Raw genomic sequence first — 14,322 nt, forward strand, 5'->3', positions numbered from 1 at the left:
TTAGGGAGTCACGTCGTTTACTGACTTAAACTCGATTCAAAACCGCGCGGAATCAAAGCGGTTTGTGGTTTAGAATTACCGCTCTGCATTTATGGATGTTCACACAAGTTTATATGTTTACATTTGTAAAGCTGTATACACTCCGCATTATCTTCAACTTTTGAAGTATCGAGTTTCATATTTCCACGAGTTTGATCCAGATTATCCGTTGAAAGGCCTGGAAAGTTTTTTTGTGTATAATGAGAGCGAATGATTTATTGATCCAGACTCTGTAATGTTATTCCATTGTACCTATCAGATCAAGCAAAAATGTCCATAAGCAAGAAGTCAGAAGTCGGTATAGTTATAACCTGTTACTTTTGCACAAACGACTCAATACTATAAAAATAATACACGAGCTGTCAAAGTGTAGCTGAAGTGTGGAAATGTAAGAACTTTCACACGTCTTCGAGCGAAGGCGGAATAAACTCCAAAGCAGTATTTCCGTAAGCCAGCGCGTGTGCTCAAGGAATATCTTATGACAAGTATGAAAAGTTATCATATTCTTCACATCCATAACTCAATTCATTATCCACTCGCTGTGCCCACGACTTCGTCTGCGTGGACTTAGATCTATATGATCCTAAAATTTTTAAAGTAAATTGCAAATATCTTTAAATGACTATTTTTTTTCCTATATCCTATTTTAATAAAAAAAGAAGAAAGCGAATACTTTGCTCCCAATTATGCTCTGTTCAGTGCAAATGTTACGTAAAAACCCTTTCAGTACTTTATGAGACGTGTGCTAACAAACAAAAAACAGGCAGAAAAGAATTGTAAAAATCGTTGATTTGCTACTTCAGTCCCGCCTTTTCTTTTTATTACTTTTCTTTAATATACATACACACTGTGTGCTGTAGGTGTGTTATATAGATATGCTCTTACTATCCACATCAGACGCGCAATAAAGCTATAAACGTCAGGCAAGTGTCGTAAGAATCAGAAGTATCGCTCGTGTATCGGCCATTTTGCATAATGGGCCATCTCGACGTCGCGGCACGTCACTCGCGTTACTAGCCGGAAAATATACGAACATTACTAGTTGGATTTACTTAAACATTTTTTGCTTTTGTATTTCGACAATTTGGTGTTTTAATAAAATGAAACGAGGTATTTCGGTTATTTGATTTCAAATCGAATTTATTTGATGTGTAATAACTTTAATATTTTTATTCTGATTTACTATTGATCTGCAATTAAGGATTGGGATTGTATAAACAAATTGGCGACTGATAACAGTTATTTTGTCACTGTGTCCAATAAATGCGTCAGACATCAAACCACGTTTAAAGTTTTATTCGTAAATCATAAATTTATTTGCTTTAAGTTTCAAGAAGTCCGCTATTTTCAACATCTCTAAGGGCAATCCGGTTGAAGTAAACATAAAATGTTATAACCATAAAACTTATATTAGAAATATTAATCTTGGACTGATTCGTGGAAATTGAAAAGAAATATCGCGTGCGACAATTACTTATCAAACCTAACATGACATGCTAAGTATAAGATAAAGGTATTTATAATATTATAATATGGCACCTGGAATTCTATTTTCAATGTTTATAGCTGATATTTACCCACTTCGTCAGTGTTACCTCCTAGACTAAAACTTTGCAAATCACACACATCTCGATATTCATTCACAGATGCACCACCGCGTCGCAACGAAGCCGACTCGAATCAATACAAACTTTCATAATATCGTTCGAGAAAAATATTGCTTCAATATTAATACACTCTAAAGAAACGCGGTGATATGAGGTTTCCGAGTGGACCGTTATTACTGCGGGTACCTGTTTACACGGCAATATGGGACCTCGCAAAGAGTAAGAGCGAGAGGCGGCAGATGTTGAATAAATATAAAGCATATTATTCATTATGCTAAAATCTTAAGTTTGGTTAATTTATCTAAAGCTACGTATAAATAAACGCCGTTGTACAGGAATAGATTGTTGCGTGCCTTCTGGAAGGGGAAGATCTCCAGTCAGGCAGATGTTGCCCCTGACCGGCTGCGGGGAATCCAGTTTTTATTCGGAAGCGGTATATAAGTATACTGTGCGTCGTGCAAATGTTGCCGTCGCAATTCAGAATCGACTATTGCCATCTAGTGTGATTATTATGCGTTATCACTATAATGATGTCAATATAACTTCTATTACAAATGAATGAGCGTCGGGATTCTAATTGTCAACTTAATCTATCAGTTCCAGTGATGTGGACGAGATGGCACTAAATATTAATTGTGCCTACACACACACTCAAGCCTTTTATCCCCGAAGGTATAGGTAAATTCAGGACAAGGTGTACTCACTTTATGAATTACGTATTTCGTATCATAATGTGATAGGAGCTCTATCAGCATATCGGGCACAATTTACAGACATCGGTCTGATACTAAATAAGAAATCCCAATATTGCTTTACGCAATCCGAGAATGAACCCTAGACCTCAGTACTAGAATCGTGCCGTAATACAACTACGCCACTGAGGCTGCGATATGTGAAGAAATTGATAAGAAACAATAAATTTAAAAGTAAATGTATATAACATGTATGTTCTTTAAGGAATCCAAAATAGCTAGGACTTTTTATGATATAATACATTGCACTAAAGCCTATTATCCAAAAAGGCATGCAAAGGCGCAGCTGGTACACCCACACTGACTAAACTATATCCAACACGATGTGGATGATATTAAATAAATCTACCTACCCCTACCCCATGAATAAAGGCGTGAGTTTACGTCTCTTAAAAATACTTTCAATTTGTACTTCACAGGTCTTTTGTAAACATAGTACTTGCACAAGCCGTAAATATGCATGTCGTCTAAACCCGAGTAATCTCGCAGCAAACATTTCGCGTCTCGGAGATCAACTATCAATTTCGTTGTGGATAACACCGTGTCGGGGTGTTCCCAGATTTATTTTCACATCAAACCTTATTTTACTCTGTGGGGTGCTGTCTCAGTGGCGACGAACAGCGATAAGCAGAATCGGCAAAGGAAAAAAAATTGAGAATTAAAAAGAGAAGTTTTATACCATGACCTTCAAGAAAAACATCATCATTTATTCAGTAAACAGACCTTTGCAGACACTTATACACGTCATTTGTACATAGTTATGATTGATAATTGTATTGGATTGGCAGTGTACAAGAAGGAGACTACCGTAGTGTTTTGTAGGTGCCAAACGAGCGTCACCAAACGACTTTTCTTTTATTTTTTTATTGCAATCCCATGACGAGATAGGCATCGCGCTTACTTGATGGGAAGCGATACCACTACCTATACAAATAGTAACACCATAGTGAACTTTAAATTACAAAGTACTGCGTAGCACTCCACTGCGCTCCTTAATCTAAAACAATGTTACACTTTAGTTTTATAATAATGTTTATCGCTTTGTCAAACTCAAGGACCAACACTAATTATAATTAAATGATGATTAAAATATATTTTTAGATATTTATCTCTTATTAAAAAATAAAATAATAACAGCGGCGCGCGCGGCCGCTAACCGTTTCCTAAACGATAAAGTAGCCGATAACGAGTCGCTCGCTCGCAATGCAACAGGCACCTTAAGAATAGGATAAACGGATTTAACCATATGTCGTATTTGTTTAGTAATAAAACTACAAAAAGATGTGTTTGCGGGACATTTTCTGCCTGCGAGGTAGAATGGAATCAATTTTTACTATTTCGTGCTTGCAGCTGTACCTTATCAGTGTGCCTCCCAGAACAAACGCTCATACCGCATAAACTACGACGCAAATTAGTTCATACTTACTTTAAACTAAAATAACTCTGGCGGAACCGCGAAAACTAGATATAAAAAAAAACAATTATTTTATATAATTACTTTATTTATAACAAGAACATACAGTAGACTATAATTACTTATTCTATCTAGATTCTAGACAGCCCGTCGCATAAAAACTAGAGTTCCATAATAACATAGAGTAAATATTCAGACTCGACACGTTGTTAATACCCACCCAGCCGCTTCGTTACAATAACTGGTTACCCCTAATTAATTTTGTACGTTATTTATAAAGAACATTAAATTGTGTATGTTAAATAAACACCCTTCTACGATATCAACCCTTCTTCGCTCTATTCAATTAAATGATTAGAAGGTCTGGGATGTTAAAATGTGCTATTGATGACATGGTGTTGAGGCGGATCCAAACAGCTGTAAAGTAAACAACATTGAAATTGTACAATTTTGTTAAAATAACCGAGCGTCTCATAGGATTTAGCTCTCTCTGGAATGAATTCATGGAATCCAATCAATTGGAAGTCGTGTGATAAATATTATCCTCCTAGAGCCATCAGTTTAAACTGTATTTTTTTATCCAATGTAAGGAATTTCATGAAATAAAACTTAACAAGTAATATGATAATGTTAAAAATGTAATTATTTCATGCATACTCGTTGACAGTTAAAAACCCATTAACGTCTTTATGGTGACAGGTCTATCCCTGCCAGTCATATATATAACAGACTAGCTCTTGCCCGCGGCTCCGCCCGCGTTAAAAAGCTTTTCAGCCTAAAGCTTTCCGTTATAAAAGTAGTATTTTCCCGGGAGCCTATGTTCTTCCCAGGATCTCAAACTGTCTCCATACAAAACTTCATCTTAATACAAACAAACAAACAAACAAACTCTTCAGCTTTATATAATAGTATAGATAATTACTAAGTATTTTAAAATCATCGTACATAAGTTAGTTATAAGAGATTCTCGATTCTTGTTCTAAATTGGATAGCAATCGTACAAAAACATATTACCATAGCCGCTCATTCTGACAGGTCGCCTTATGTGATGAACAGATATACACCTACGAAAACTAGGACTATTCTGGTCACCTGCCCGCCAACATAATATTTACCTGCACTATACTAACTATCTGTTGTAGTATAATCACTTTGCCGAACCGAAGCAATATTCTTGCTCCATCTCTTCCATCTTGACCCATTTTTTAGTACTATGAAACTGCTTACCGCGGATGTATCGCGTCCCACTCGTCCATACATTGGCAGATCGTCTTCAGCTCGTCGGCAGATGGCACCCTGGATCTGCCACTCAACGCCTTGACGTCATCACCTTCGACAAAACCAACCAATAAGCATATTGGTTTAGAAATCAGATTGATGGAATAATCCTCAGACAAATACACGAATATTATAAATAATTTTAGGAATAGAAAGCTACAATATCCTAGCAATGTAGACTACCTACTTTGTATCCAAGGAACGGATTACTCCGGTCAAATCCTCAAGCTAAATTCACTAACAAATGAAATTATACGTCTAAATTATTCTGAAGCGGTCATCAGGAGAGGGTGTACATGTTCTAATTCAAATAGATTCTGCGTAGTTTTAGAAGCATGTAAATGACACGCACAAGAGACCTGATTGCTGTGTCCGTCCGACGCTCACGAAGGCACCGACACGTGCCCATCTCGGACACAATCGTGTTAATTCATTACTGAAAGCACAACACTAGTCACGACTTTGTCGGATTGGACGGTGAGAAATCGTATGCTCAACTTCGTCTGAATACTATAAGTGTTTTGATATAATTTCAAACTCTGGACGGTATTGCTACTGTATATGTCAAGTCGTTGATGATCAAGCAAGCTAAGAGTATTAAACTGTAACAGTGTGAATCTGAGAGAGATAAAAACTTGTTTCAAACTGTCTTGTGCAGAAAATTATTTTATTCCAAAATAAAGATTTTTTCTATAGAAACCATTTTTACGGTATTTATCGCGATTTTTTATCTATAATATAAAAATGAATCGCTAAATGTGTTGGTAAGCGCATAACTCAAGAACGCCTGGACCAATTTGGCCAATTTTTTTTTTTATTTTCGTCGAAGCTCAAGGATGGTTTTTACGGCGAGAAAATATCAAATAATTGCCGGAAAAACCCTAAAAACAGTCCTTTTCTTTATCCCATACAAACGTTTTCTAACTAATACGTAGAGTCAATTTGAGCTTTATTGCTATTGTATAAAGTTCACTGTTGTCTAAGCAGTGTAGGTGTGTTCCTAACATCAAAGCAGTATGCGTTGGAGCACAGAATATAATAATGTAATGTCGCGTTCTGAAACTCAACAAAAGTGATATCGCATTGTGACTAATAAAATAGATAGGAACAAAAAACTGTCATATTACAAATCTTTTTGACAGGACGAAGTCTGTCGGGTCCGCTAGGATATATAAATCAGTTGATTCGGCTACTAACCAAGATGATGTAGTCAACTACCCACCGGAATTTTTAAACTCGCTGGATTTGCCAGGATTGCCACCTCAGAATCTTCAATTAAAGGTTGGATCGGTAGTTATAAGGTTGCGAAATATTAACCAACCGCGTCTTTGCAACGGCACACGGTTAGCGACAAAAAAATTACTAAACAACGTGATAGAAGCAACTACACTGAAAGGAAAGTATAAAGGAGAAGATGTTCTCATACCGCGCATCCCAATGATTCCGACTGATGTGCCATTTGAATTTAAAAGACTACAGTTTCCAGTGCGGCTTGCTTTTGCTATGACCATAAACAATACCCCAGGGGCAATCATTAAGTGTTTGTGGTATTAATCTGGAAAACCCATGTTTCTCCCATGGTCAATTGTATGTTGCCTGTTCCCGTGTTGGAAAACCATCAGATTTATTTGTCTATGCGCCAGGGAATCAAACAAAAAATATTGTATATTATAAAGCACTACAATGAAAATTAAACCGATTTTTGTTAATAATTATGATGATTACCAATAAAGCGATTACTTAATTTTAAATGCTTATATCTGTTTTATTTAATAATTATTTTTTATTCACAACGCCCTATCACCAGGGTGAAGGTTCTGTTCAGGAGAATTTTTGCCCCGACAATAAAATAGATAGGAACAAAAAACTGTCATATTACAAATCTTTTTGACAGGACGAAGTCTGTCGGGTCCGCTAGTAATATTATAATTTTCTCCTAACCTTTCAAAGATTTTAAAGCGTTCATGATCACGGGGGTGACTGATATCTTAGTCGTCCAAAAAGACAAAGTTATAATATCGACCTAATTTTTTGTATAATTGTAAAATGTGGGTAGATATTGTAATTTTGTAAACTACTCCGACCTCAGTAAACTTAATATGTATGCATAAACTTGGTGTTTTTGCGCCAAGATATATATTCACTTGTTTATAATAGTCGTAACGTGTAAACAGTATATAAAACCAAGTTATTCAACAATTGACAATGCATACATGCAGCTCTCCACTCTCTGTGACTAATTTTGGTTTAGTACAGTTTACACTCCACCCACAATGTCCGTAGACACATACTGTGTGGATAAAACTAAATGAAGACGGATAGTCTGTTTAAATGTGTTTTAATACGTCAAAAATAATTATGGTTTTCTGCCAATTATTATTAACAGGTCGCGTGGCAAGAATGTTTTATAAATGGAATCCAGTTATTTGGGCGTAATGTAAAGTATTTCTATGGTTATAATGGTTTGCAACTAGGGGTAGTTAGACACAGTCATGGAGGCATCCAGAGCGGCTTTTGGAGACTTCCTATTTAGTAAAATACACATTTTTTTTAATATATAGTGTCTTCCAGCCTTATTTATACGAATCGATTATTGCAACTCTTATGGCTTTATTTTAGAAATTACAGTTTATGAAGTTTAAAAGAAGAAATGAATAATTACTTAGAATAATTATTCACTATCATTCAACCTATATTAATTTGATTGCAAAGAATTATTTCAGTACGATTTATTTTGTTTACTAAATCGATAACATTTAATCTTTTTGCACATAAACTGTACCGTCCAAATACGGTACTTTATAGGCGTGACTTCAACGACAGCTGTCACAAGTTTCAAGCTAAATTGTACAAATATAACATCATTTTGAAATTACCAAAAGGCCTCATAACGAGGTGCGTAGTTGGTACAACAGTTTGGAGGCCGGCGGCTGTCGCACCCACATCCTCTCGCCCGTAATTAAACATGCCCTCGACAGCGGCGCGCCGGGGTTGCACCAATCACGCGCCCACATTCCAACATTCTAGGTTTAAACATTTTTCTGGCACTAAATGAAACGCCCTAAAATTCTAGGAATGAGGGACCCTTTTTAAGTGAATAACGAGACCTCACCAACTCGTAAACCGTACCTTTTTAATTTAAACGTAGTACATGGCATTACTCGGTACTAGTACATGACTGCCTCGGTGGCGTAGTTGTATTGCACGTCCGGTACAATAGCGCTCTGAAGTCCTGGGTTCGAATCCCGGGTCGGGCGAAGTGATATTTGGTTTTTTCTGCTCAGTATCAGCCCGGAGTCTGGAATTTGTGCCCGATATGGCGATAGGCTCGCCCCCTATCACATCATGGGACGGAACATACTTGGCGAAAAGTGGGTGCCCTAGTTGCACCTCTGCATACCCCTTCAGGGATAAAATGTGTGATGTTATGTATGTATGTATGTACATGGCATTATAGTGAACTATATTGCTAACGCCTCAACTAACAACCTTTTGTTTTCTTGATTTAAATTATATTTTGACATTTGTTGAGATAAAAGTAACCCTGCAACCGTGAAGGTCACAAATCCTCTCACGCGAACATCTGACATCAGTACTGAAGTAAAATATAAATGGTTCTGATAAAGCGCCATGTTCTTTCATGTATACAACTTTTACTGGGCAATGACTAACCTAACCTAACCATTATCGGAATGAAAATTGCTCTCCGACAAAGTTACTGACAGAGCTAGTATCGCATGAACTTTTTTACAGGAAACAACAAAGATAACTCGCTCCCGCACGATACATAGTGCAGACTTTAACAGAAGTTTAACAAAACATTTCAACATCCGGCCAGTGTCCGTTGCAATTCCGGATAGTCCGAAGTTTCCGGACATCTGGCAACACACGGCCGACAGCGGCACGCAACCTTTATTGACTCTGTACAGATACCGATGGCCATTTGAGATGAAACATGCACAGTTTCGACCGCTGGCAAATGTTTACACCCTCTGATATGACATAATCACGAGTGGGTTATTAAAAACACGATTTTATTTATCACTCCAGGTCTGTTGTCAGCCAAGTATGACTAGATCTGTGACTGTGGCAAGCGATGAAATGAAAGAAAGATAAAAATACTTTGATACGTTCTTTTTTCTCACGAGTCGAAAGCAATATTATCTGGTCCCAGAACAATTCAAAAATATTGACCTTTGTTCGTCACCCGGAAACAATAGCAAATCTAATAATAATGATATTGGTTATAATAAAACGCTATTAATTCTGCACTATTGCTTGGCCTCAGAACTAATTTTGGCAGATAATATGTTTTATCTGACCGAATGGAGACTGCGGTACACATTAAAACCTGTGACAGTGGCTTGTTCTAACGAGTTCCAGGGGTATAGTAACTACGGCGAATAGTCAAGAGTTACCCCTTACACAAAGGTTTTGAGAAAGAAAGTTCACATAAATTCTTATTCCTTTTACGTATGCACTACACCACGTTCTTTAGATATACTAAAATGGCTAATACATTTTTATGTGTTCACGCAACACGAGGCTAGGATAGTCTAGATTTTTCCGAGCTTTGAATATCTCTCGCAGACTATAAATCAGGCAGCTTTTACCGGAAATAAAATATTTAAAGGCTCCCGTGGGATTGCGTTACTTTACAGTATAGTTTTATTTAAAATTACCTTCCACTCTGGTCTGCCCGCATTCAGTCCGGATTATTTGAGAATATGGATATAATCACGCGATACACAACGCAATAGAAATAACCCAATATAAGGTATTCCACTCGTTTGTTTGTCTATGCCGTAAAAAATGGGGTAGTGTTATGTGCATGAAGTGTGCATGCAGAGTTCGTTTCAATTTAAAGTTAAAATTTATGTATTTCTGAGCATAAGACGTAATATTTAAAATGGCTTCCTCGCATGACTTGCATTACCTCTCCGGTATGTACTGTTTCAGGATAATAGCATAAACCTACACATATTTAACTTCGCCATATTTGCTCTCGTTTATTCAGTTTCACAGAATGAACACAATATAATTGCGCGTTCGGTATTTGACTAAACCCGGAGTCCCGCGGGAGCTCCGAACGGGGTCGTTGTTTCCGTATTGCCAAACACTCTATTAGTGTCCGGTTGTTTAAAATCATCTATATACTTTAGTGTTCGTTTGTTTTAAATGGTTTTGTTCACTGATTCAGCAAATATTTATGTCTCAGTGCTGACCGGAGTCACGACTGGTTCGAACAATTATTTAATGTTTATTTTAACAATTTAATTACATGAACTAAACAAAATATCCCAGTTTTGAAAGACTACTACGACTACACTACGAGATCCTGGGTTTAAGATCCAAGTTTTGGTTTTAACACAATTCACCCGAGTGTCGATCCCTCTGAAGGGTTAACAACATTGTAGGCGACCGTTCGTAAAGTATATTCCTAATTGTTTCTGCATGCAAGAGCGTGAAAACTTCTATTATTCCAGCCTCACATTGGAGGAAGATTAAGGCGCCTGGTAAAATACCACTTCTACAATTTATATATTCCAGAAATGAATGGCAACGAAGCTAGAACACAGTTGGATAGAAATAACCACAACATGGCTATATCTTTTATGAAAATACCACATTAATACGAGTAATATAATAATACTGTTATGAGAATATGTTGGATGCAACTAAATGCAAATGTTAATATCTTCTTCATGTAAATGAAACCGTAACGCCCGTTACTGGTAGTCGCATTGACTTCCAAACGGTTTGCACAGATCGTTTACTCTTAAGCTATTGCTACATCGACCGTGGAGGGCTCGGCCGTGGTGATACAGTGCCCTATCAGGAACAAACAACTTAATTAATTGTATACGAATCGACTAAATTCTTGATCCCGTAATAACACACTAATCCTTTACCGCTTGTTTGGAACATGATGACTATGATAATACTTAATGACCAGCAGCAACATAAACACCGTCGGACTGTATGAATGTGATCACACATCAGTCATTGGAACTCTGACGCTGTCACCAAGCTTAGAATTAACAAAATAGTGGAATAGGTTGTCCAGGGCCATGCCGGAATCTGTTTTACCAACTTAATCTTATCCCGTTTATTATCATAACTGGTGCAGGAATATAATAAGGTTACAACAAGTTAATTGCTGTTGACTTTATTTATTGTTCTTATTTAATCTACTGTAAGTACTGCTACAACGGCCCCGACACTTCACTAGCACTGTGCGGCTGTGTAAGGCCTAGTTTCAACATAAACGATCATCCGATGATACCAGCAAAGTTTCAAACGTGATTTCCACTAGTCAGTACCATTTCAACTGTATCTCCCAGTTTACAAAGTCCGATTTACGTTGCAAGGTTGTTTAAACATGGCTGATTAGAAGCAACGGGCAAGAGTAAACGGCTTCTAAAATATGCACACCCCATCTGGTGAGGTACACACCGCTTTTGTGAGGATGAGACTAGTGGTAATATTCAAGCCCTCCCTGGGATGTTTTATGTTTCACTTCTAACTGGTTTAAACTAGAAGTAGATTGTGTAAGTAAAATTACTTTACTCAGTTGCATGACAAGAAACTACATTTTGTGCCCGACATGAAATATATTGTTGTTGTCTGTATTACCATGTTATAAGATTTAACATCTAACGTATCAGTGACGAACGCTGTACATTGCTGTTTAGCTCGTAGGCCATCTTCGCGTATACCATCAACCGAACGAATTGCTTGTCTCGACACTTTATTGTATCAAAAATCTAAGCTCTTCTGTTCTGTAGAATTAATACATTGTTGGCAATATAACTACTACCTTTACGTCCATTGATTTGTATTTTGGAGTTTCTGCGGGTTTTCTTCCTCCCATCGCAGTAATCTCCTCTATCCAGCTCGCAGTAGGTCTTCCTGAATTTCGTTCTCATTGCAGTTTTCATTACATCTTCGAAATAATAAGTTTATTAAACAAATAATAAAAAATATTTCGTCTTGTAAATTTAAAATATCTGTATGCAAGTAAAAGCAGGTCCTATAATGATATGTGGAATATTATTTAGATGGCGGTCATCACCCTAATGGCCTATTTGTGTTTAAACTCGTTTTGTGAACTTCTAATACATCAAACTCACCGTCGTGTTTCATCCACTGCACTGCAGTTTTCACTGCATTATTCGATTGCATTTTCGTTATTATTTCAGCATCTTCAGCAGATGTGCTCTCAGCATCATTTGTCTATTAAACATTATTCATAGGAAATCATATGGGTTTTAGAATTCATTTGGGATTCATGAAGACTGCGATATTAGTCGTAAAATTTGAAGTGAACTGAACTATTTGCGAACTTTAAAGTTTTTAAATTTGACTATTCACATTGTAGTAGTGCAACTACTGGATATAATGAGAATTAACATCTCATGTGTCAGGATGGCGAGGGCATTAACACTGGGTTTTACTGAGTAACAACTCTTACCGCCTAAATTATAATTACTCCTTACGACATTATTCCACAGAAACATATTTCCTCACCGGCAAAACCTTGATCTGTTCCAAATGTGGATGGCTAGCGATAAACTTCCAAAAACTGCGACACTTATTCTCCAGCTCTATGTTATCATCTTCAGTAAACGCGAAGTTGATTCTCAGGTGTTGTCCCGTTGCAGGCTCACCACAGTCTACATCGTTAAAGTCGCTCACTCCAGATGAACGCCGCGCCCATTCTTCAACAGCTTCGTGAATGTCTTCAGGTTCTTCACTCTTCTCTTCTTTTAACACTAGAACTGCGTCATTGCGTTTGTTTTCGTAGCTTCTCTTGTCATATTCCTCATCGATGATATTTTGTTCGTTGTTTGGTATGTTTTCGTCTATAGCGTATTGTGTGCTCGCGTCGGTGTACATTTTTATGAAGTGTTGTAATATTTATTTTTTAGTTATATAACTTTATAATATAACTTCTTCTGAAAATACAATTTCTTTCTTTAGTTTTGACAATTTAATGACCATAATTATTTTTGGCTTCTGGGATATTTAACTCATGGAGGTCAGATTACAATCTCTTTGATTAACGTTTTAATGTGTGAAACTTATAAGTTGTAATATTTATAACCTTCTAATATATAGAACCTTAGTCAAATTAATTAATTTGTTAGAGTAACACATAGTATGAAGGCTGCCAATTTTATATAAAGCTGTTCCAAAGCTTCTGAAAGTGTTTTGTGTTTTGTGTCTTGTGGTTACCTGATTGACGTTTTAATCAGTACTTTATTTAGTTTTCTACAGGGAATATTATATTTTACTTTAAGAGATGAGATGGAACTATTTAACAAACATTTTGAAATGCATCTCCCTCTATGGTTTTGACAATAAAGGTATATAATAATTATCTACAGTATTGGCTTAGGCCTTATCGTACTTAATCTCATTGAAAGCACTATTAATGACGAGGTTGTATGGGCTAGAACCCTTTGCCTTCCCAATAATAATGGGAAATAAAAATTAAAAAATATATCAATAGTATTTTATATAGATTTAATAGGTATATAAACAAAGAGCACCGAACATTAATTTCCTATTCATTATGTTTCCGTTTCCAAGCTAATATTTTATCCATAGATAAAAACAAAACCAATCTGTCATGTTATAACATTTGATAACGTTATACTTAATTTGTATAAGATTTTTGTAATGGATAGTGATAAGGCATCAGTGTTGAAAATTAGTGGGTCAATGACCACGGATACTTTTGAGACCACGAGTAACCCGCCAGGGTCGGTGCGGTCGTTCAGCGTGTTCGGAGACAGCGCGTGCGGGGAGCCGCTCCTTGCACAGCATCTGGTAGTAGACTTCACTCCTGATGATAAACTAGATACAGATTACATTCAGAGGAAGGTGTGCGCTTTCTGGGAGTTCGTTGATGTTACACCTGAGTTGAGAGATATTCTGGTGTTGCCGGTAAGTGCCTCAATACACCTACGTGTGCTATGAGTGCTAACTCTCATATAGCTTAACATAATACTTGGTCGACAATAAAATACTATATGCTAGGTCTCCTATACGTTAGGTAGTAAAAACCGTTTTATCTATTTTTCTTTAGTATTGTTGGGAAATAGGGTTAAAATTACTAAGACGGGTGACAAATCGCCAGCAATACAAAAGATACTAAGGTATTGAGCACTCTGGTCTTTTTTTAGGATTCTGATTTGTTCAAAGTATCGGAATCGAGTGACTTCAG

General features: G+C 36.7%; 1 protein-coding gene across 1 annotated transcript; it reads right to left on the bottom strand.

Moving 5' to 3' along the window:
- Nucleotides 1-3,967: 3,967 nt before the first annotated feature.
- LOC119191620 lies at nt 3,968-13,074 on the bottom strand. The gene is made up of 5 exons (XM_037445507.1): nt 12,621-13,074; nt 12,224-12,326; nt 11,911-12,036; nt 5,040-5,142; nt 3,968-4,229 (listed from the first exon to the last, which is right to left on the bottom strand). The coding sequence occupies exons 1-5, from the start codon at nt 12,987-12,989 to the stop codon at nt 4,184-4,186; spliced, it is 747 nt and encodes a 248-aa protein (XP_037301404.1). The 5' UTR covers nt 12,990-13,074; the 3' UTR covers nt 3,968-4,183.
- Between the last annotated feature and the right edge of the window lie 1,248 nt (nt 13,075-14,322).

The sequence above is a fragment of the Manduca sexta genome, unplaced genomic scaffold (genome assembly GCF_014839805.1).
Source record: "Manduca sexta isolate Smith_Timp_Sample1 unplaced genomic scaffold, JHU_Msex_v1.0 HiC_scaffold_1708, whole genome shotgun sequence".
In the NCBI taxonomy this organism is placed as follows: Eukaryota; Metazoa; Arthropoda; class Insecta; order Lepidoptera; family Sphingidae; genus Manduca; species Manduca sexta.

What these genes read in the sequence shown, in the direction of transcription:
- LOC119191620 (XM_037445507.1), bottom strand. Translation starts at nt 12,989, where the DNA reads ATGTACACCGACGCGAGCACACAATACGCTATAGACGAAAACATACCA. An exon ending in ACAAATCAATGGACGTAAAG is followed by an intron (nt 5,143 to 11,910) that starts GTAGTAGTTATA and finishes GTTTTGTCGAAG; the next exon opens with GTGATGACGTCAAGGCGTTG. An exon ending in TGGGACGCGATACATCCGCG is followed by an intron (nt 4,230 to 5,039) that starts GTAAGCAGTTTC and finishes TTTACTTTACAG; the next exon opens with CTGTTTGGATCCGCCTCAAC.